This window comes from Echinops telfairi, unplaced genomic scaffold (genome assembly GCF_000313985.2).
Source record: "Echinops telfairi isolate 266 unplaced genomic scaffold, ASM31398v2 ScPeMD7_7424;HRSCAF=8462, whole genome shotgun sequence".
Classification (NCBI taxonomy): domain Eukaryota; kingdom Metazoa; phylum Chordata; class Mammalia; order Afrosoricida; family Tenrecidae; genus Echinops; species Echinops telfairi.
Window position 1 is genome coordinate 90,641,401 of NW_022111324.1, and position 23,930 is coordinate 90,665,330.

The window sequence follows — 23,930 nt, forward strand, 5'->3', positions numbered from 1 at the left end:
GAAAGTAGTCTGTGAACATTTAGAAAGTATAAATTCACTGAGAATAAAAAAATTTTACAGGCTTAAGTCCAAAATATTTTTATTAGTCTCATAGTCTCTCTCATTATATAGGTATATATACATGTGTAAATATGTAATCTATACACACATATATATGAAACTAAGAAAAACTCATAATTTATATTTTTTGACCTTCAAAAATAGTTGGACAATTTTGTTTATACCTAATTCTCGGTTTTGAATACGACTCAGGTATATGCTAAGTACATTACATCGTAATATATAGTCTCTAATGTTATATTGAATACATCTACCCTATCTTCAATTTTTAAGAGCTGCAAATTGATTTGCATTATTTTGTACAAGTCAACAGAGTGGTTTGGTCAAGAGCTTTCCATTCAATAGACAGGATATCTTAGAGCATAGCTGGGCATAGGAAATGGAAAGATTATAAACAACAAATAAATAAATAAATAGAAGTAAGTCTTGCATATGCACTAAGAAGCAGGAAGAGTTCAAAATTAAGAATCATCTTTTAAGTATAAGTGGCCTGAAGGGAATTCAAAGTGTCTCTCCGCCCCATTAAAATATAGTCTTAAAAACTTTCAAATCTTTTATTACCAAGGTTCACTAAAAAGCTTGTATGCATAAAATTCAAATCTCAGCTCACAGCGGAACTAGACGCAGAAAGGATATGAGGAATTGCGAAGAGCTGAGCAAACACATGAAATGAAGAACCCCACGCCATCTGCCAAGGAGCCACATAGGTCATGACGAACTGTAACTTGTGAAGCAGGTCCCCAAGCTGAAAGCCAAAGAACAAAGAGATTCATCAGAAACCACAACCATTGTGCCAAGGTCATTTACCGTAAGGTGCTGTAGATGGGAGGGGCAGTGAAATCAGTGCCGACTCTCACGCCTTCCTATGTCCTCGATGAAATGAAGACATATTGTGATGTTGTAAAATCACAAGAGGCTGGTCATGAGTTACTTTGAGTGCCTACGTGTTTCTTTAATTAATTCAACCTGTTGGTACGGTGCCTCTCTGCCTTTCTGGGAGGGACCACCACAGCTGAGCTCCCTTCCCACTCATTGTACCCAGACATTTAGAGGGGAATGCGGACAAAAAGCTATCATTGACATTGTTGAGATTTTTGTTTATTAAGTGAATCTTATATCTTCAGCTACTTTTGCTAGAAAAACTAAGTATACAGCAGTGAATCACAAGTTCAGATATACTTGAGAAAGCCAGGGTAAGATGTGGAAGCTGTCTCTTTAAACAAGCCGTCACACACATACACGCAGAGAGAGGTCTGGGGTGAAATGGGCGGAGGGAATGGTCACGGGGAACATGCTGTTACTTTCAGCTGTATTGAGCAAGTATTCCGTCAGGCATGTTCAGAGGACCCACATACATGCTTCCTAATTAAAAGGAACTTCAAATGGCAGGAGATGCTTATTCCCAGTTTAGCTAGCATGCGAGGCAATAAAATGCCTTCAACAAATCGAATGATATCAAAAGAAAAGAAAATATAAGCTATTTAATTAGATTTTGATAGCTATTACCTGGAAAACCAGATCCCATTGGAAAGGGGTAATAAGAAAGAGAGCATTAAGGAATGGTTCCAGGGATCGACTTAACTTAGGTCTACAGTAAAAAGGCAATCTTGCAATGTTGCCATCCACACCTGAGGTGACTTTTAATTGCTTACTGTAAGTGTAAGAAGGAAAAAGGAGGTAAAATAGAATATTCTCCAAATCCTCCCCTCCCTTTTCTTGCCTCACCAAATTCTCACAAGGTTGGAGTCTGGGAGAAAAACTTAGAGTAGAACTAGACATAGAAGATATGTATAGAATTATATCACAGAAGATAAAAGTGTTTTTAAAGGCACAGTGAAAATGGAAATCTTAACAAATCACAGGCTTCTAGTTTATATCTATATGTCTAGGAATCCCAGTTGTAGAGCTAACAGTGAATTTTAAGTAGTAACTGAAGAGTTAAAAGTGAAGTAAAGCAAAGGAAGTGTGGCCAAGGGAGGGAGAGAGAGAGAGCCAAAGAGAGGAAAATCGATGAAATACGGAAAGTAGGAAGTACAAAAGGAAAGTGGAAAACAGAAAGGCTAAAGATGGGATTTAGGGAACTGCAAGGAATAAGAACACTGGGGCAGTAAAACAGCTGTTTTGATCATAACTTTTCACTTTCCTTGTTTGTTTGTTTGTTTTATTTATTCTCAAAACACATTGAGTTGCATAACGATATGCAAATTATACATTGTTATTTTAAACAGCAAACTGAAAATTATAAGAATCACAGTAATTTTCCCGTTTTTTTAAACTTTTTACTTTCTTCGCTCTTTCCTCATTTGCATCAATCACAGAGGGTTGACTTCAAAATTCTTCCTGTGTAAAAGCCACTTTTGTTTGATCTTTGGGATGGTTTGAGTGTCCTGTATTTACTGTGGATCGAGCTAGTTTTAGGCTACAACAGAGACCCTAACTCTCAAATATAACTTACAAAAACATTTTTAAATTGTGAAGAGGAAATGACAAGACAAAGACACATCATCCAGAGGAGAGATCATTAGCACAAACAAGACTGCAATGGGATTCAAGGGCTTGCAGAGATTTGGGAGTTTATAAAAGACAGGAGAACACAGGAATTTTTCCCAAAAGCATGAATGATAAACTGGGTTGGGACTACAGAAGCGGGAGTGGGACCATGATTGGGACACAAACATTATGTTAGAAAGAAAAACGTGTAAGGTTGGTTCAGGGCCCTCCAACCAAGGCACAGGAGGTGACTCGTGACTGTGAGACTCTAGCACCCCAACTTCCATTCAGGGGACACCCAGGCTCTGTCTCCGAAGGTTATGGCACTTCTTGATCAGCTAGAGGAGAGACAGCAATGCACCCCTGCCTATCAATGGTCAGAAGGAATTCAATGGAGGCTGAATTGATGTGGAGGCTGGGAAATGGATTTTGGGCTTCAACTGTAAAGCATAACTTTCTGCAAACTCAGTGCTCAGTCACTTAAACTTTAGTACAAACTCCATAGCCTCCACAACCAGATGAGAGTAATTCACTCTGTTACAACTGCTGGAATTGACACTTCTTGGGGGAGGGGGGTCACAGGAAAACACAGTATTTATTTCTGGTATTTTGCCAGTTGACCGGGGACATGTATAACTGAGATACTGATAGCTATACCTCTTGATCCATTTCTGTTAAAAGATATGAAAGATGTCCCTCAAAGACCAATACCATTTCTTTTCATCCTTATCACTAACTCACTTCTAGAAGGAACATACTGATTACATCAGAAGACATTCAAACACAAGACTTTCAGGTTACATAAAAAGCCAAAACTTCTGAGATAGAGGGGTAGGGCTCTTTTCTATTAACTTGCTCATTTATGACTAACAAACTCTATCAGACAAATCCTCTTGTCGATTCATTATTTAGAATCCTTTGTCCGAGTATTGAGAATTACCATTGTCACTCATACATAGGTGAAAATTCATTATTTAGAATCCTTTGTCTGAGTATTGAGAATTACCATTGTCACTCATGCATAGGTGAAAAGCATGAGCAAGGTTACCTTACAGGATTCATGGCTCCTGCATATGATATAAATGAGTCATGGGTTACAGAAAGCTATCACTGTTGGGTGCTCAATGTACGCTGTTCTCTGGAAGGCTTTAAGGCACCTTGTGAAAAAGCTAATAAAGTAGGTCAGGCATAGCAAATACAATCAGACAGGAAGCCCCAGGGAAAGCCTCATTTGCAAGTTTAAAGCTCTAGGAGTTCAACTTTATTTCATTATAATTTTTAAAATCTATTAAAATTATTTCTTTTTGCTTAGCACCACAAACCTCACTGCCATCCAGTCATAGTGATCTGATAGGACAAGGAAGAACTACCTCTGTGGGTCTCCAAGACTGTAGTTGTTTATGGGAGTAGAAAGCCCCATCTTTGTGACCTAGTTCTAACTGCAAGGTCAGCAGTTCAAACCTACCAGCCTCCTTGCAGAAGAAAGTCAAGAATTTCTACTTCTGTTACAGTGGCAAACCTACAGGGGCTGTTCTACTCTGACCTACAGGCTTGCTATGAATCAGAATGGATACAATGGCAGTGGGTTTGGTTAGCACAGCAGCTTGTATTGCACTTACGCAAAATTCACAATCAGACATTTAAGGAGATCAAACATGGGCATGCTCTAATTGCAGCCAAGGCCTCAGGTACCTTCATTCTTTTCAGTTGCATTCCTTTGTTCCTTCCCCTGCCACCCCACCACCCCACACTAATATTGTGAGCCCTGGCAGTGCAGTCATTACCCATTGGGCTGCTCACTGCAAGGTTAGCAGTTCGAAACCACCAGCTGCTTCTCTGGAGAAACAACTTTCTCCTGAGGAACATGTACTCTTCTAAAGGTTACAGTCTCAGAAACCCACAAGGGCAGCGCTAGCCTCTCCTACAGGTTCACTTGAGGCAGAATTGACTCGATGGCAGTGAGTTGGTTGGGTAGTATTGTGAAGAATAAAATGTGTTTTGTAAGATATTTAAATATGAAGTTCAGAAAATCAACTGCAGTTCTTAATATTTGAACAAGCCAAATCTGCAAAAATGCTGATTCTTTATACATAGTACAAAGATTAAAGGCTCCACTATGAAGTCTACCAAAAAAAAAAAAAAAAAGCCCAAGACAAACCCGGTATCAACAGAACACAGTACTTCAGATTCTGGGTTTGAGGAACTCTGGATTTGAATTCCAGCTCCACCCTTGTTCATGATTTTTCTAATCTAGAGGATTAATTGCAATATTACCTCCTCCCTGTGATGTACTTACTTAGAACAATGTGGTGTACTACTGAGCGCTATAAAAAAGATTGATAAACATCTGTTAAGACAAGTGGCTATCTTATTTTCAAATGCACATAGCTCAGAATTGGGTGTTTTTAGAGTCCTACCCTGACTCCAATGAAATTTTCCAAATCTAGTCCCACTTCATTTCCAGAAGAGGAAGTTAGAGAGATCAATTAAGGTTAACTCGGGTTAACGTTAGATGGCTACTGGTGCACTGTTATAATCCTTGTCATTACTCACCAAAGTAGGTGGTAGAACACTGTCTTTGTGAATCCAATTCACACAAAAAATTAATAAATAAAATAAACAAGCACAAGATAAAAGGTAAACCAAATAGGTTGAGGAAAACTATTGGGAATTTAGAGGAACAGGATGTGAAATGGGGAGTAGAAATACTCAAGAACAGATTCAAGGACATGACAACATTGACTCAGGTCTATGGCACTGTTTTTAAAAAATAACAGATAATAGAAAATTACACTTTAGGATATTATATAGCATAAATATTCTCAAGTGCAGGCTGAATATATGAGATACATTGTTATAAGTTAAATAAATATACTTGGGTATTTAATTGGTTATAAGTATAAATCTCAGAAAGGCAGAAATAGATTTTATCTTAATGAATATTTTTAATCATTTTATTAGGGCTCATAGAACTCATCACAATCCATACATACATCAATTGTGTAAAGCACATTTGTACATTTATTGCCCTCATCATCCTCAAAACATTTGCTCTCCACCTAAGCCCCTGGCATCAGCTCATTTTTCCCCTCCCTCCCTGTTCCCCCCTCCCTCATGAACCCTAGATCATTTATAAATTATTATTTTGTCATATCTTGCCCTGTCCGAAGTCTCCCTTCACCCACTTTTCTGTTGTCCGTCCCCCAGGGAGGAGGTCACATGTAGATCCTTGTAATCGGTTCCCCCTTCCCAACCCACCCTAACTCTACCCTCCCAGTATCGCCACTCTCACCACTGGTCCTGAAGGGATCATCCGTCCTGGATTCCCTCTTAATGAATATTTTTTATTGGTGACCCATGAAGCACTACACATCAGGCTTAGCAAATACTGATGTGTTTCAGGAAGGAAGGTGATGATAAAAGGCTGTTGTTATGGGCTATCTAGTCAGTTCCAAATCTTAGTGACCCTAGGCACTACAGAGTGAAATACGGTCGAATCCTGGGCCATCCTTACAATTGTTCCTATGCTTGGGCCCAGTGTTGAGGGCTCCTCTTTTTTTGCTGCCCCTTGACTTTACCAGCACCACAATTCAAATGCATCAATTCTTCTTCGGTTTTCCTTTTTCAATGTCCAACTTTCACATACATATGAGACCATTGAAAATACCACGAGTGGGTCAAGTGCACCTTAGTCCTCAGAGTCACACCCTTGGCTTCCAACAATCTAAAGAGGTCTTGCCAGCAGATGTACTCAATGCAATGCACCCTTTGATCTCGACTTGCTGCTTCCATGAACATTGATTGTGAATCTAAGCAAGACAAAATCCTTGACTTCAGTCTTTCATGATGTTCCCCATAGGTCTAGTTGTGAAGATTTGGTGGGTTTTTTTAACATTAAGTGTTCATCCAAACGTGCAGTTCTTGATCTTCACCAGCAAGTGCTTCACTCTCAGCAAGCCAGATGGTGTCACCTGCATACAACAGGTTCTTAATAAGCCACGCTCCAATCCTGACGCCACTTTCCTCCCCATAGAATCCAGTTTCTCGGGTGATTTGTTAGCACACAGATTGAGTCAGTATGGTGAGAGGATACAACTCTGAAGTATACCTTTCCTGATTGTAAACCAGGCACCATTCCCTTGTTCTGTTTGCACAACTGCCTCTTGATCCACCTATAAGTTCCACATGAAAACCAGTAGGTAATCTGGGATTCCCATTCTCTCAGGGCTCTCCTTAGATTGTTAGGATCCACACAACTGAATCCCTTGACATTTTGATGAAAAGACTAGTACCCTGTATGAAATTACATAAATACTCTAAAATTATATAAGAAAAAATAATTACTAGACAAGATCAAAAGAAGGAAAGAAACAACAACAGCATCAAGTGCCAATTCTCACTGCCATTCAGTCAATGTTGACTTATAGTTACTCACGATGGGTTTCTGGGACCGTAACTGTTTACATGAATAGAAAGCCCAGTTTTTCTCCCAAGGAGCTCTGGTGGTTTTGAACTGCCAACCATGGGAATTTTAGCCCAACTCGTGACCACAACACCATCACGGCCCCTAAATACGAAATAGGAGTTTAAAATAAAAATACTACAAACTTACACTATGACTACTCTATCAGGGCACTGATATGTATACAGGCCCGAGAAGAGTGAACTTGAGTCTTAATGCACTTGAAAACTTGCCAACTCCATGAAAACTAGAAAAATTCCTCCTCCTACCATTTCTAGGAAAAGCAAGCAGATTTGCCTTCTTCCTGCTGTGCGATAAACAAAAATCACCCAAAATACATAAAAACCTCTAACCAACCTAACGCAGGAGAGTAGAATTTAAACTATTCCAGGAGAACAGTAATATAAATCTAGGAAATGCACATAAAGCATAGTGGATGATAACAGAACTTTGTTGCAAAGGTAAACGCAAAAGCAGTATTCAGGGGTATTTCCACAATAAATGGGACACATGCAAAAAACAAGGTCCCACTGAAGCTTAAACCATGACAAAATTATCCAAGGTCCCACTGAAGCTTAAACCATGACAAAATTATCCGTAATACTGGGAAATGAGAATAAGTCAGTAAATGCAACACACAAGCTAGTTGGTATCCCAGGAATTTGAGATAATACAGAAATATGAAATGACCTAAATAAATGATAAGGAGCCAACAAAAATAGAATCAATAATAAAAAACGTAGCATATTAGAAAATGAACAAATGGATTTGGAAGAAAATAAACATCAGTTATGAAAGTAGAAGATAACTAAAATTCCCAGAAGATCGTTAAAAAGCAGATTCATTATAGAAGAACAGAAAATTAGAGAAATGCCAAAACACAGCACAGAGATGAAAAATTAAAAAAGAGACTGAAAAAGCATAAAAGATAAAGTCAGAAAGAATCATTTACATCTAATTGGAGTCACAGAAGGAAAGTGAAAGTGAAAGAGGAGAGGAAATGTTGGTTTGTTTATTATTGATTTATCATTTGTGTGTGTTTGTTTGAAACTAGCTTGATTGTCACAAAATAATTTAAGTCAGCTTCAACGTTGCGTTTCTTCCTTTTATAACCACTCAAACCAGTGTTGAAATCTGAGGGTAGGGGTGATGGCAGGTTTGTAAAGCTGTGACATTTCTCTCTCTCTTTTTGATTTAAATTTTTTATTCTATTCATTTCTGTTCATTCCCTTTTGTCTGTGGAATATGACACATACGAAGAAAAGCAGTGGCACAGCCTGCAGTTATCCAAAAAGTTACAGTATCCTAGTAAACCCCTTGGTATGCAGCTTCTTCTTTCTTTTTTTACCATTTCCTGTCCCACCCGTCCTTGCTTTATGGCCTATTATATGATCTATTCTGGAGTACATCTATGTAGACTAGGGGGAAAAAGTATATTGTGGATTTGTTTGATGCAGTGTTCTGTATATGTCTAAAAGATCAAGTTGATTGATTATATTGCTTAGTTCTTTTGTATTTTTGTTTATTTTCTAATTGATCTGTCCTTGCTCAAAAGCTATGTATTGAAATATCCTAACATTGTTGTATTATGGTCTATTTTTTTCTTCCATTCTTAAGAGTTTTCTACCTGTTCATAGATGTTTATTATGGCTACGTCTTCTTGTTCAATTGTGGCTTTCATTATTATATAATGGATTTATTGTCTCTCATGGTAGCTTTTTTACTTTGATGTGTATTTTGTCAGAAATTAATATTATTCCTCCTGCTGAGAAGAATATTTAAATTGCTTGGAATTTATCTGAATTGAAGAAAACATGAATTAGTGTATTGGAAGGAATACACCTAGTAATTATTGTTTGGAATGGAAAAAACAGAATGAAAGAATAATGGTAAGAAAATAAGTTGCTAGAATATTAGACTATGAATATAAGGATTTCCTATAGAAGCAATTATAAAGATAGTTACTCGTTTGAAGGTGAAACCAAGTACTAGATACTATTCTTATGGAAAATGGAATGGAGAAATTAAAGAGTAAAGTCATTAAATTGGGGTGGGACGTAAGAAATTGTAAATAATCGATTTTGTATTTTAAATCAAGCATGCTTATTATACATTTAATAAGGATGGTGCAGAACCAGGGGGCATTTTGATCTGCTGTACATAGAGTTGCTATGAGTTGGAAATGACTTGGTGACACTTAAACAACAACAGCAATCTGATAACGTTTCAAACATCAATGTGCATCAGAATCACGTGGGGAAGTTATAAAATAAAGACCAGGATAACTACTCCAGAAGTCAGATGTAGTAGGTTTGGGGTTGTGATGTTTAGATTTTATGGCATCTTGCCCCTATGTGAAGGTACAGCCTATCAAACAGGCCATAGCCTAAGGACATATCCGTGAGCGCATTTTTATAAGAGATTCTGAGGAGAACTTCTTGCTCTCTGGCCCTTCCTTCCAGCTTAACTGGGTCCCATGTCTCATCTCTGGGACTGGTGGCCCATGTGGCCCCCTGACTCTGGAGGCTATTGGTGCCCTGCCATGTTGCTGTGGACCTTGGATCCACGTGACTCTGCAGCTACCAGCCTATAACCTCCTAGCTGCCTGCTTCACCTTCCTGTTTAGCTGCATGAGTCGAGTGCCTCATGCTAGCATCTGACCCATGAATTTGAGTTGGACTTGACTGGGTTGCTTCCTTGATATAAAATTATTTCTTAATATAAAGTTCTTTCTTATACTACATGCATTTTGTTTCTTATACATCACTGATTTTGTTTCTCTAAAAAGCTCAGCCTAACATAGGGTGGAGCTTAAATTTTGCATTTCTAATAACTCTAGAGATAATACTGCTGCTGCTGGTTCAGAGGGTGAAAGTTGAGAACTTAAAAAGCAACTGCTAAGAGGTAGAAAAAAGGTAGAAATTAATTCAATTCAATAGAAGGCAAGAACAACAGATAGGAGCCAAAAAACAACAAGTTAACCAGTTACTTTGGTAATTAATTAATCACTGGGCAAAAATTGATAATAATCTTAGGGAATATTTAGAAATGAATGATAATGAAAAGCAGTTAGTAACATTCAAAATATGTAGGACAAAGCTACAGCAATTTGTTGAGCAAAAGATATATCTTTAGTGTGATTTGAAGAAATTTTAACAGAAAGATATATTTTAAGATTCCATTTGATGTATTGTTAACATGAAAATATTTAAATGCAAAAATTAGGCAAGACTATTATAATACAGATGCGCTTGACTTTGAACAAAAATGCAAAAATGCTTCATAAATATTTAAAAATTAATCAGTAAATTCATAAAAATACACCATGATCAAATTTGGTTCATGGCATACTTATTTAATATTAGAATAATATCATTGTAATTCACAAAATAGAGAAACCATACGATCAGTTCAATTGATGTATAAAGAATGTGGAAAATAAAGTATCCACCTATAAAAATCCTTTTCCAGCTATTAATAAGATTTTCCTTTACCCTGCAAAAAGATAATGCTAAATATTAGTTGCGAGCTACATTATCTGGTGTCAATTTGAGAGGATTACGAGTGAAGGGGTGGAGCCTGGTCTATCAATCAAGATATAACCAATGAGGTCTCTGTGTGGGCAAGGCCTTCTCCTGAGAATTCTGGGAATTTCTGTATTTCCTCCTTGGAGACAGGGGACACCTCTCTCTCTCTGCTCACTTCCTGTAAGACATCCCTAAGGAGAAGTCACATGGGCCTACCCTGATGCAGCCCTAGGAACTGGAGAAGCCACGTGGAGACCCCTGCCAGCGCTGAGATGCTCACAATGCCACTGGATCCAAAGAGTTTCTATCTACTGGCCTGTGATCATCCTGCATTCAGCATCATTGCATGTGTTTTATGAGTCTGAAGAGGACCTTATAGATTGGTATTGGACATATGGGCTAATATCAGACTTATGGGCTTAGACTGGACTGGGTTGGGATGCTTTCTTAAAATACAATTACCCTTTATATAAAACTCTCTCTTATACACATATGAGTTTCTATGGATTTATTTCTCTAGTATACCTGGACTAACACATTAGTAAACCCCTTATTTAGTAGTAAACTCTTTTAATTATTGAAGTAAGATAAATCAAGAAAGAAAAATCAGAGTAACTTAAAATAGGAAACTGAAAATACAGCTATTGAAACTAAAATCTAGGTAGGGAGAGAAGAATGAGGGCAACCATTTATCATCTGTGAAGTGCACTTTGGGAAATTGTTACTAAGAAGTGAAACAGGAATAATACAAGGCTCAGCAGGGGTGGATTACTTAAGCAAATGAATGTGGTACTAATGAAGGAAAGTGCAATAAGCCTTGATTCTTTGATTAGCCAACTTTATGCAGCCAAACAACTTCAGACCCCTAGGAGAACACAACAGTCAGAAAATATAGTTAGGTTCATGTTTCATAACTGCTAATTAGGGTAGCCATAAATGCAAATGAAGTTACCACTGTACATTAAGTCATATCATCTATCAAGAAGTCACAGAAAAAGTCTAGTCTAAACTTCTTGGAATTAACTGCAATCTGCATCTGAGTGTATATGTGGACTTGTAGTCATCATTAGGGGTACAGGTTCTTGTGATAATCACTGAAAAACGATGCAAGAGTGAAATTCAGCAAGGAAGAAATAGGACATAATGAAAGCCATCAGTGAAAAGATGGTTGGTTGTCTTTGTTCCATTAACCTGGAGGAAAGTGTTTAAAATAATAAAGCTTTACAACATTCTTCCTTCATTTTTGATTTGTTAATCCTTAACATTCCATAAATTACTCTTAATCTGATTACTCTATAAATGACACCGTTTCTTCCACTTTCTTCTTGATTTTATTTAGTATGCTTTCTCCTTTGCAGGAAAGACATCCTTCTGGATTCTGTTTCTAGGGCCTTCCTCACTCTCCAAGACTTTCTATAATCTTGTGATTGGTAACTACTACTCTTGAGACATAGGTAAGAAAATGAAGTTCATAAGCATCCTTACATATGCTACTACTTTCACCCATACAGCATTTTAATAAAAAATAGTATTAAAATCTATAACTAGAAGGTTTTTTTCCTCCATCTCTTTTGAATGTGATCCTGTCTCATTATCCTTACATACCACTTGAATAACTAATTTATATAATTCATTTAAGTTTGTATCCTTATAATAACATTTCATTAATCACAGAGGAATAAAATGATTCCTCCATACAGTGATTTTTTTCCATATACCTGAAAGTTTCTGCTTTAAACACCTAGATTTCAAATTTTAATATTTTTAAAATAAAAATTAATATAAGCTCAATGAAAAAATATCAGAAAATACAGAATTTCATAAGATATAAAATGAAAGTTCCTGTTATTGTTCTCAATCTTATCTCACTTCCAGTTCAAGCCATAGCTGGAGGAGTTATCTTTCTAAGCATATTCTGCATATGCATATATATATGCATACTTTTGTTAAATTGGATTAATAATATATGCATTTTTGAAATTTTATTTTTATATTTTATGTCATGGGAATATTCAACATTGGTAGAACTTTCTCTAGTTTATACCTAACTAGCTGCACAGTACTTTGTTGTTTTATTAAACAATCTATTGAATCATTATATTACTGAATGACATTGACAATATAAAACTGAGTTCAAATGCATAATTGAAAGAAATTTCCTAACTTATCTCAGATACTCACTTAACAGACCCTACAGAATCAGTGCAGTGGCTGGCAACCTGATGCCCTCCTTCAACCTGCAGCTTGACCAGTAGAGTACCATCCATCTCTGTGGGTCCAGTCATATTTCATATTCTCCTAGGTAACTATGCCTGATACCAAGTAGACGGTTGATGCAAGCAGGACAAGATCCTGAATTTTCCACATGATCAATATGCAGACAATAGGAAATAATGTTATTTCTACCATAATTGCTACATGACTATGAGGATAAGGGAAAAAATAAAAAGCAATGATTCTAGGGTTCCAGTTCATAATATGCATGGGTTTACTCCAAACAAAGTATAGTTAAACATGTCTCTGTGATCAGTGGATAGCTGTAGACGAGTTCCGTCAGTAATACACTTGTCACATTAATCTTCTTGAGGGTGCTTTCCAAGAAAAAAAAAGGCGCAATGTAAACAGTGGCTTCCCATGGGATCTGCTACGTCACATGAATTCAAGGCAGAGAGGTCAACTCAGAAGGTTAAGACAATCCTTTTTTTGGAGGCTATAAAAGGGGTAATAGTAATACATTTTCCTGAAGGACCCTGGTCCTTTCAGACACTTTTGTTCCCAAAATTCAAAGAAAATGTAAAAAGGAGCATTGTTTTTCTCAAGGATGTCAAAGCTACCGTTTTGATGTGGTGTACACAAATGTACATTGAAGAGCACAGAATTCCCTGGTGAAGAGTTAAAAAGATGAAAATACCGTTTTCAGAAGTATATAGACTTAGAGGAGTACATGATATTTAGAAATAATAGCTTCACATTTTTGGTAACTTTATTTACTAATGGTTTCTATGATTTTGTGGCAATATTTTTGTACTTACTGTGTATTTGGCTTCTGGCACTTATCCTGCATGTTTATGGGGGGGGTGGGGGGGTGGGGGGAAGGTTCATGAAGAAATAAACTAGCCAGAATCAAGCAAACACAAATAAAGAAAAAGAATATAAAGACACAATCCTGCTAACACTAGGGGGGGTTTAGTTATGTGAAACAATACATTCTTATTTTTAAGTTCGGTTTCTGCTATTTGCCATCCAAATATCCTAACTAATATGCTAAATTTGTTTAAAATTTCATTAAGATTAACAAGTAGTTAAGAAGACTTTTGGTTTCTATTCTACGATATAGAAAACTGAAAAGTACATGCCTTCTATCCTTACAGTAAAAAAAGCTTGCAAAAATGTTATCATATTAGAAAATGGGGTATAAGCACCTAATTATGTAGCCCAAAATAAATGGAGTGTCAGGTACCTTCTTGAAGATCAAGTGTGAGCTGGCGGGACAGTATGAGCTTAGAGACCATAGAAATCCTACTTTATATTCTCACAGAAAACTCTGGAAAGAACCCTAAGAAAGTATCTCGTGTGGAACTGAACTGAAGGGAGGAAATGACAGACATGGAGTGGTTAAAACTCTGTGAGACTCCTCCTTTGTGGGAAAAAACCCAAAACATTTTACTGAAAAAAGGACAACAAATGCTTTCATCTTTAGAGGACTGAGAGACTTACTTATAAGGGTAAGAATTTTAGATGAGTTTTTCTTTAGAAATAATGCAAGCCAGAGGCAATAGAGTAACCGTGCTACATGTCAACGGGGGAGGGGGGAAGTCAACATGGAAATATCTAGTAAAAAGAAAGAGGAAATATACTTTTTACACAAACAAAACTGACAGAATTTCCTCATACCTACACTACAGAAAATATTCAAAGAGATTTTTCAGAGAAAATATGATACGTTAGATCTAAAAAAGATACAAAGGATATAAGAATGGAATAAATAATAAGATTTGCCCATATTGTTCTAAAATATGCCTAAAGCAAATATATGAACAATATAGTGTATGTTTATAGTACATGTAGAAATAACTGTAAGAGAACAATAGCACAAAGGATGGAAGGGAAGAATTGGAACTGTACAAGGGTCTTACTCTAATATGAGGTACTATAGTAGTTGAAGGCAGTTCAGTATTTATAGTAGTTAGCATTAATATACTAGTTATGCACCAGTCACAAAAGCTAGTGATGACGAAATTGAAGAATTCTACCAACTTCTTCAGAAATTGATCAAACATGAAATCAAGATGTATCGATAGTTATTGGTGATTGGAATGCAAAGGTTGGAAGCAAAGAGGAAGGAACAGTAGTTGAAAAGTGTGGACTTGGTGATTGCAGGGTAGAATTCTGCAAAACCGATGACTTGTTCATAGCAAATACCTTTCTTTTTTGTTTTTCAGCACAAAAGGTAACTACACACATGGACTTCTCTGCATGGAATACAAAGAAATCAAATTGATGACAGCTGTGGGAAGAGATGTGGAAGAAACTCAATATTTACAGCTAAAATCCATTCAGGGCCAGACTGTGGAATAGACCATCAATTGCTCATATATAAGTTAAAGATAAAGCTGAAGACAATTAAAACAAGGCCACGAGAGCCAAAATATAACCTTGAGTATCCCACCTGAATTCTGAGAACACTAAATGACAGAAGCTCATATGAGGACATAAAGACCATCATTCATGAAGAAAGCAAAAGCTCATTAAAAAGAAAGGAAAAAAAGAAGAGAGACCAAAGTGGATGTCCTAAAAGTCTCTAAAACTTGCTCTTAATCATACAGTAGCTAAAGCAAAGGGAATAAATGATGACATCAGTAAGCTGGCTAGGAAATTTCAAAGGCAGTTCAAGAAGACAAAGCCAAATATTATAATGAAATGTGCAAAATCCTAGAATTAGAACACGAAAGGGGAAGGACACACCAGCATATCCAAAATTGAAAGACCTCAAGAAGAAATTCAAGCCTTGGGATGCAATCTTGAAAGATTATATGGGCAAAATATTGAACGATGCAGGAAGTATCGAAAGAAGATGGAAAGAACACAAGGTCACTGTGCCAAAAAGAACTAGTGGGCATTCCCCTAGTAGCATATTTCAGGAGGTAGCATAAAGTAAGAACCAATGGTAGTGAAGGAAGAAGTTCAAGCTGCATTGAAAGCATTAGCCTAAAACAAGGCTCCAGGAATTGATAGAATACCAATTGAAATGATTCAACAAATTGATGGGCTGGAAGCACTCGCTTGTCTATGCCAGGAAATTTGGAAGACAGCTACTTATTTGAAGAGATCCATATTTGTATCCATTCCAAGGAAAGGTGACCTAACAGAATGCTCAAACTATATAACAATATCATTAATATCACATGCAAGTAAAATTTGACTGAAGGTCATCCAACAACGGTTGCTGCAGTACATTGGCAGGGAGTTGCCAGAGTTTCAGGACAGATTCAGAAGAGGACATGGAACAAGGAATATCACTGTGAATGTCAGATGGGCCTTGACTCAAAGCAAAAACCACCAGAAATACGTGTCTTATGTTTCCTTTACTATGCCTAGTCATTTGACGGTGTAGATCATAACGAACTATAGACAACCTTGAGGAGAATGGAAATTCCAGAATGCTTCATTGTCCTCATCTAGAACTTGTACATGGATTGAGACAGTTCTAAGAATGGAACAAAGGAATAATGCATAGTTTAAAATTAGGAGTGGTGTGGGACAGGGTTGCATCCTCTCAGCATGTGTTCATTCTATATGCTCAGTAAATAAGCAGAGCATCTGGTTCATATGAATAAGAGTGTGGCATCATCATTTGAAGATGGATTATTAACTGTTAGGTAGCCGGATAGGGGTATGTTCCTCTCCATGCCTAGGGGCCCCCTACAGGAAGTTGGAAGCCGATAAAAGCTTCCAATAAAGCCGATAAAGGGCATGCGCCAATTCAGGCCTGAGCCAGTGGGGCGGTACACCTAGGTGCATGGTACACCTGGGTGGGTCACAATGTAGGCCAGGTGGGCTTAATTCAGCCAATGGGGTCAACCAATATCATCAACCACAGCTTCCAGCAGAAGGTCCCAAAAGGCTGGAACTTGGAGACAGCTGGCCTCATTTCCAGCTGTGGTCAGCGAGGCCAAGGTCTCTCTCTGGCCTCAGGTTGCCACGTGGTGTGCAGAGCTATGAGGGTGCTTGTCTTCTTAACTGGAAACATCCTCTATCCTTTATAAAACTCACTTGGATCACAAACCAGGCGTCAGCGTGAATTCTTTCTTGTGTGAGGCCACGAATCGAGGTATTTCCCACCCAAGGAAGCTAGCATTAACAACTTATGATCTGCAAATAACATGACCTTGTTTGCTGAAAGTGAGGAGGACTTGAAGCACTTCCTGATGTAGATCAAAGATTGCAGCCCTCAGTATGGATTACAACTCAATGTAAAGAAGACTACAGTCCTCACAACCGGACCAATAGGTAACATCATGATAAATGCAGAAAAGGTTGAGGTTAAGGATTTTTGTCTTGCTTGGATCCACAATCAAGGCTCATGGAAACAGCAGTGAAGAGATCAGAAGACAAACCGCATTAGGTAAGTCTGTTGTACAAGACCTTTTTGGCACACTGAAAAGCAAGGATGTTGCTTTGAGGACTAAGGTGCACCTGACCCAAGCCATGATATTTTTAATTACCTCATATGCGTATGAAAGTTGGACATTGAATAAAGAAGACCGAAGAAGAATTTATGTATTTGAACTATGGTGCTGGAGAAAACTATTGAAAGTACCAAGGATTGCAAAAAGGACAAATGGATCTCTCTTGAAATAAGTAAGGCCTGAGTGCTCCGTAGGAGCACGGCTGGTGAGACTTCATCTGATGTGTCTCGGACATGTTTTCAGGAGCGGTTTGTCCCTGAAGAAGGACTCTATGCTTGGTCAAGTAGAGGGCATTGAAAAGGAGGAGGGTCTCAAGGGCTGAACTGACACTGTGACTGCAACAATGGGCTCACGTTTGAGAAGCATTGTCAGGACAGGAGGACCTGGCAAAGTTCCATTCTGTTTCCTATCACTTTGGTATGTGTTGGGACCAATGCTATGGCACCGAGCAACAACACTCCAAGTCAATCTAAGTTAAGATTGTGTATCTGTAATGTTAGAACATTGATTCTAAACCCATATATTGTATTAGAGCTTAAATTCTGAGTACCATGGTTTGCAAGTAAGCCTCTAGTGATTCCCCTCTGGCCATATGTGACAGATAGGAATAGCCTGGTTATCAGACAGAAAATAATGGAGAGATGATTACAGTAGACTTCAATGGCCACTCTCACTTGAATGCTGTATTCATAGGAAAGTCACTAGACTCCCTTTGAATACACTTTGAGTTGATCTAATTTTTAATATTTTCTGGGGCTTTGTTTGTTGGTTGATAGTATTCTTGACTCTCTGTTACGTATCTTTATGTGTTTTGCAGTATATGAAACCCAGATTTGGTGAATCTATAAAGACACTAATGGGAATAAGGGTTCACCTGGGATGTGGTAGGGAAGGGAGGGATTATTGGGGAGCTGATATCAAGGAGGGCGATAAGGAAGAAAATGAGTTGAAATTGATTGTGGCAGTGATTGCACAACACTGATTGATATGAGTGAACTTTTGAATGGTATGATGCCTGAATTAAGTCCTAATAAAAATGATTATGGGGGGGGGGAATAATTGTACAATCATCACAACAGTCAGTTTTAGAATATTTCCTTCAATCTTGTGCTCATTGTTAGTGGCTCTCCATTTCCCCCCAATCTCCTATGCCATACTCCCAAGGGACCATTACTAGTACTATCTCAATAGATTGACCTATCCTAGGTTTCATATACAGAAAAACATTTTAAAAACAAACAAACAAGCAATAACAACAACCTAACAAAAATAATGAAGAGAAAGAGAGAAAAATCTCAATCAAAAGAAAGCATAAAGATTAAAAACTAGACAAGTTTTAAATGGGTCGTAAGGAAGGGCAAATGATAGTGGTAACCCTAACTGCATTGACAACAATCCACTTTTCAATGCATGCTGCGTGATAGTAACCCTATTCACATCCATCGTCCATGGTCAGAGGGGATTCAATCCATTTCCCCTTCACTTAAAAATAAAAAAAGCTTTAAAATGGTTCTAAATGGAGATCAAATGATATTATATTTGACCTAATTATGTCTGTCATAATTGATTTTACAATGTCCTCTATTTGATAGCAGGGCAATTCACATCCCCCAACTATGATCACAGGAGATTCATCCAAGGCTAACTCTATGTGTGGACCCTGCTAATGGATTTTGGACTTTGACTGTCATCCATAACCTTCTACAATCTAGGTGTTCACAATCTAAGCTCTGATGTCATTCCTGCTTTTAAATTTGGGCTCTATTATTTACAATCTTTGGATCACACAGGCTAGTGTGCTTCTTCCACGTGGACTTTGCTGAAATCTCACTGAGATGACTTTTGTTTGAAAATAAGCCTTTAAGAACCCAGACACTATTCTTTCTGATAACCAGGACCATCTAGTTTCTTCACTTTGCAATAGCATCCAAATCTTCAGTGATCTCTTCATGAGGTCAAGCATCAAACAGGCTCATGTTGCAAGAACTAATTGCTCTTAGATTGGGGCTAGAATTAAGTGGAAACCCAAAATCCATTCATTTATCTGTGGTTTGTATATGTCTGGTTCACCTTAGAAAGAGTATTGTCATTTTATACTAGAGAACATTATTCAATCACCCCCCAGGGGACGATGTAGATTGTTCTTTAAAGAACATAAAGTTAAAAACAGACTTTCTTTTTACTAATTCAACTAAACTATTGTTGGTTTACAGGTTGAGATCAACCTGGGCACACCCACACCTAGGCGCCAGGGTGCCATCACACAGGTGCACCTGAACTCAGCCTATAAGATTGGCCAATACCCTCCACCATGCCCACCCCCACCCCTCAGCCAGTGGGGACAGGAGGGGCTAAATAGCAGACTGAGGTAAGCCACTCCCTCTTGTTCGAATGCTCTCTTGCAGGTTGGAGGGTGGGGTTTCTCCCTTAAGCACTCTGCTCTACTTTCTTGGGGTTTCCTACTCTTGTCCCCAGACTCTGGATTCAAGTTCCTATTCCAGTCCTCCTTCCATGTGTTTTGTTCCACGATCCTCGGAGGGGTTGAAGGGGCCGTCTTCAGTCGGAAACTCTTGAGTGATCCCTGCTCAGTCTTGCATCCTTTCTAGAGAGAGCGTGTACTTTCTGAGGCGGTCATACCCGAAACTTCCTTTTCTCGTGGATTTACAAAAGTGCTTCTGCTGCAGGAATTCTTTCAGTGTTGATTTATAAGAACCGAGGTAAACCACCTCAGAAACCAGCAGTAGTAGCTAAGCACTTAACTTGCAACAGCAGGGCATCCAAGAAATAACTCAATAAGAGGAAATAAAAAGGATTTAAAGAGAGGTTCAAAGTGATAGACCCTCTGAAGTTTTCCCTGACACTTTCCCCCTGTTTCCCTAAATGAGGTGCCCCCTCCTGGATATTTCCAAAGTATTTGGCATATAATCCCATATTATATGGAACATAATACATCTAGCCCCATGGTGACACGTGGGCTTGAGAGTTAGACCTATGTTCTTATCCCATATCTGCCTCTTACTAGTTGTGTGATCTTGGATAAGTAACTTAACACTTCTCTAAGCCTTCGTGCTCTCATACACAAAACCAGATGAAATAATATCACCTACCTCATAAATTTGTAATGAACATCAAATGAGATAATGCATATAAAATTTTACACTCCAGACCTAGTAAGTATTTAGTAAATGAGGAGCAGAAGTCCCTAGGTGGTGTAAATGATTCACACATTCATTTGCTAACGGGAAGTTTGCAGTCCCCCAACCCCCACCCCACTGCACAGCAGGCATCTCTGAAGAAAGATTTGATGATCTATTTCTGAAGAACCATCCATCACAGTTCTGCTCTGACACACAGAGTTGCCATGAGTTAGAATGTACTTGTTGGCAATTGGTAAATATAGGTATTTTACTTAATTTATGACATTGCTTCAAAAACATGTTATATGTCTATCTCTTCCCCCATCCGCTATTAAGAGTATATAATCAGTGGCAGCAGAGACTAAGGATGGCATTAGTTAAGCAATGCTTCATTGCCAGGGTGTGGAACAACACTTTGGAACCTAGCAACAACATGAACTACAGTATGGATATAAATTGTAATTTAGGGGAAAATGGAGCAATCCCTCAAAAACACAAACTATCAAAACTTTCCAATATTAAGTCAAGGCAAAGATAAGTCCAAAAGTATTTTGTTAGAGTCAGTTAATACTGCAATCATGGACTTCCTATCAAAAGTTGTTTAAACACGTCTATGTGATTAGCAGATGGTTGTAGACAAGTTGTCTAAGTAATACACTTGGCTTAGACTCTTCAGGGTACATGCCAAAAACAAGTCCCACCAAAAATAGTGATTTCTGGGATGACCTGCTAGGTCAGTTGAATTCAAGGCAGAGAGGTCTCAGAAAGTTATGACAATTCTTTGTGGGAGGGATTCCATAAAGGTCATACATTTTCTTGAAGGGCACAAGGTGACCAAGGGGGCTTATAAAGATAGTTGAAGAAATTTGAAAACTACATTAGTGAGAAAAGGGCCAGGAGAGTTGCACCAAGGAACTGTGCTCCTTCATCACCATGCACCTGCTCATCCTTAAAGGGGACCCAGGCTGTAAGGTGACCATTTTGTTAGGAAACTTTATCCAATCAACCCCATAGCCTTGATTTCGGCCCTTCCGGCTTCTTTTTGTTGCTCAAACTCATAAAAGGAACATAATTTGAGTCCCTTGGAGATGTCAAAACTGCCATTTTGGTGTAGTGCAAGCACGGAATTCTTTGGGAAAGGGTTAGAGAGATGGAAACACTGACCAGAAATGTATAGGGCAGCAGTTCTCAACCTGTGGGTCCCGACCCCTTTGGAGGTTGAACAACCCGATCACAGGGATTGCCTGATTCATAACAGTAGCAAAATTACAGTTATGAAGTAACAACAAAAATAATTTTATGGTTAGGGGGTCACCACAACATGAGGAAATGAATTAAAAGGTCACGTCACTAGGAAGGTTGAGAACCATTGCTATAAGGGGGATATTCAATGGGAAACAATAGGTTTATATTTGATCATTTTTTTCATAAAGAATTCTATGATTTAATAGTAATACTTTTTCACTTACTCTCATAATTTGAATAGACCTAAAACCATAGAAATAGCAGACACACAAACACACACATACAAAACAATAGGCCAATATCTCTCATGAATATAAACCCAAAACCAAACACTGCCATGGGTTGGTTTCTAACCCATAATTTCCATACAGGAAAAGGGAGAATTTCCCCATAGGATTTGCTAGGCTGTAAATTTTTAGAGAAGTAGGTTCACACATACACAGAATGACTGGTTGGTTTAAACAATATGCCTTTTGGTAGGCAGTTGAGTGTTTAACCACTGCACATCCAAGATTCCTTCTTGTGAATAGAGATGCAAAAATCATTAACAAAATATTTATAAATATTATTCAGCAATATATTATTTTCAAAAAACTGCACTATGACCAAGTGGTGTTTACTCCAGGTAAGGAAAGGTAACTTAATATGGAAAATTCAATCAATAGAATTCACCGTGTTGTTGTCATATGTAGTTGAATCACTTGCGACACTCAGTGTCCCTATAGAATAGAGTAGAGCTGGCTTGCCATGTCTGTTAGACTGAAATCTGTACGGGAGAAGGTCAGTATGTCTTTTTTCCCTGTGGAGCAGTGGGTGGATTCATTGGATTCAGATATCCAACCTTTCGGTTCACAGCCAAGTGATCAACTATTATGCCACCACAGAATTCAGCGTATTCACAGGTTGAAAAAAAAACACATAATAATATCAACCAGTGCAGAAAAAGCACTTGACAAAAATGTAATACCCATTTCCAAATGACTTAGAAAAAAGGGAAGCTGGGATAATTTTCACAACTTGTTAAAGTCTGTGATAGTAAAGGTTTTGAATCAACTTAGCTAGACTGGGATTCTCAGTGTTTGGCAGTTAAGACGTAATAAACCACTATCATGTGACTTAATATAATGTAATCACTTTCATAATGGGATCTGCTATGTGTATTTGTAAAAAGATCAGGGTAGGATGCAGCACCCTTTCTCTGATCACTTCCCCAACCCAATCAATTAAAAGGAAGTATCCCCACATGTGTGACCTGCTTCCAATATAAGTGGACAATAGGTGACAGCTTGTTTGCTTTTTATTGGATCTAGCTCCTGCATCTGGCTAGACCTCCAAATCCCTGGTTCTTTAGACTGGAGTCTGCAGTCTACGTGGTGCCCGCTGATACTGGAAGTGGTCAGCTGCCTGCCTACCTTGACTCCATTTGTCTCTGCAGCCAGAAGCCTGTGATCAGACCTATTGGTCTTCAGGTCATCAGCAGTTATACAAGTCAAGGTAGCCCTGACCCCAAACTTGGGACTTGCTGGCCTCCACAACTATGTGAGTCAGTCTTTAACAGAAAACTCTTCACGCACATGTAAGCTTCACTTGGTACTCAGAATGATTATGAAAAAATAAAACCATAGGGATGAGTTTTCAAAATTGGTTCTTAAGTCGGTTTAGTTCTGAAGCCTTGACCTCCCAAGTACTGATAGCTCTGCCTGTAGTAGTAAAAAAGGGCATTATTAATCCATGGCTGGAGGAAGCATTGTTAATATGCAAAACATCATCACCAATAGATGAAGAATTGTTTATAAGCAAGGCTCTGAGTGATCATGTGTTTGATATTTCTCTGGAATTTTATCAGGATGATGAAATGGTTGGTTGGTGCTACTTACAATAGACAAAACAGTAAAGTGAAGAAGTGAGCTCAGAGCTTTGGAGGCAGAGCTCACGTGCCTTATAAAAAACCTAAAGTGTCCACCTGTGCCCCAAAAACTATAGTAGCAAAGCTGATATCGCTGAAACCCAAACCCAGGACTTTTATTGAAAGAGTGGCTAAATGATAACACCAGCTGAATTCCAACCTGGAATGATAGTTGGTGTTAAAATGAAGGGCTTAATTGAGAAGAAGTGGGAGTATGAAACTAGAAATGAGGACTTTTGGACAGAGAATTAGAACGATAAGAACTCCAGACCCCTAAATTCCATTGAATCACTTCAATCAACAGCACTACCCCTCCTATCTGAATAGATGACTCCACTTTTGCCTGCTAATCCATTAAGAGTGAAGCTATTATCCACACCACCATTTCAGGAGGTATCATGAGCAAGAACCAAT

The 23,930-nt window shown here is 38.1% G+C and overlaps 1 protein-coding gene across 7 annotated transcripts in view; it reads right to left on the reverse strand.

The window, feature by feature from the left end:
* The window catches only part of PCNX2 (pecanex 2), a 326,649-nt gene that overhangs the window by 99,082 nt on the left and 203,637 nt on the right, over window positions 1-23,930 (reverse strand). For all 7 annotated transcript variants that reach the window (XM_045297999.1, XM_045297998.1, XM_045297997.1 and 4 more), the window contains one exon: window positions 697-805. In XM_045297999.1, coding sequence (XP_045153934.1) covers window positions 697-805 — 109 coding nt within the window. The remainder of the gene's footprint in view (window positions 1-696; window positions 806-23,930) is intronic.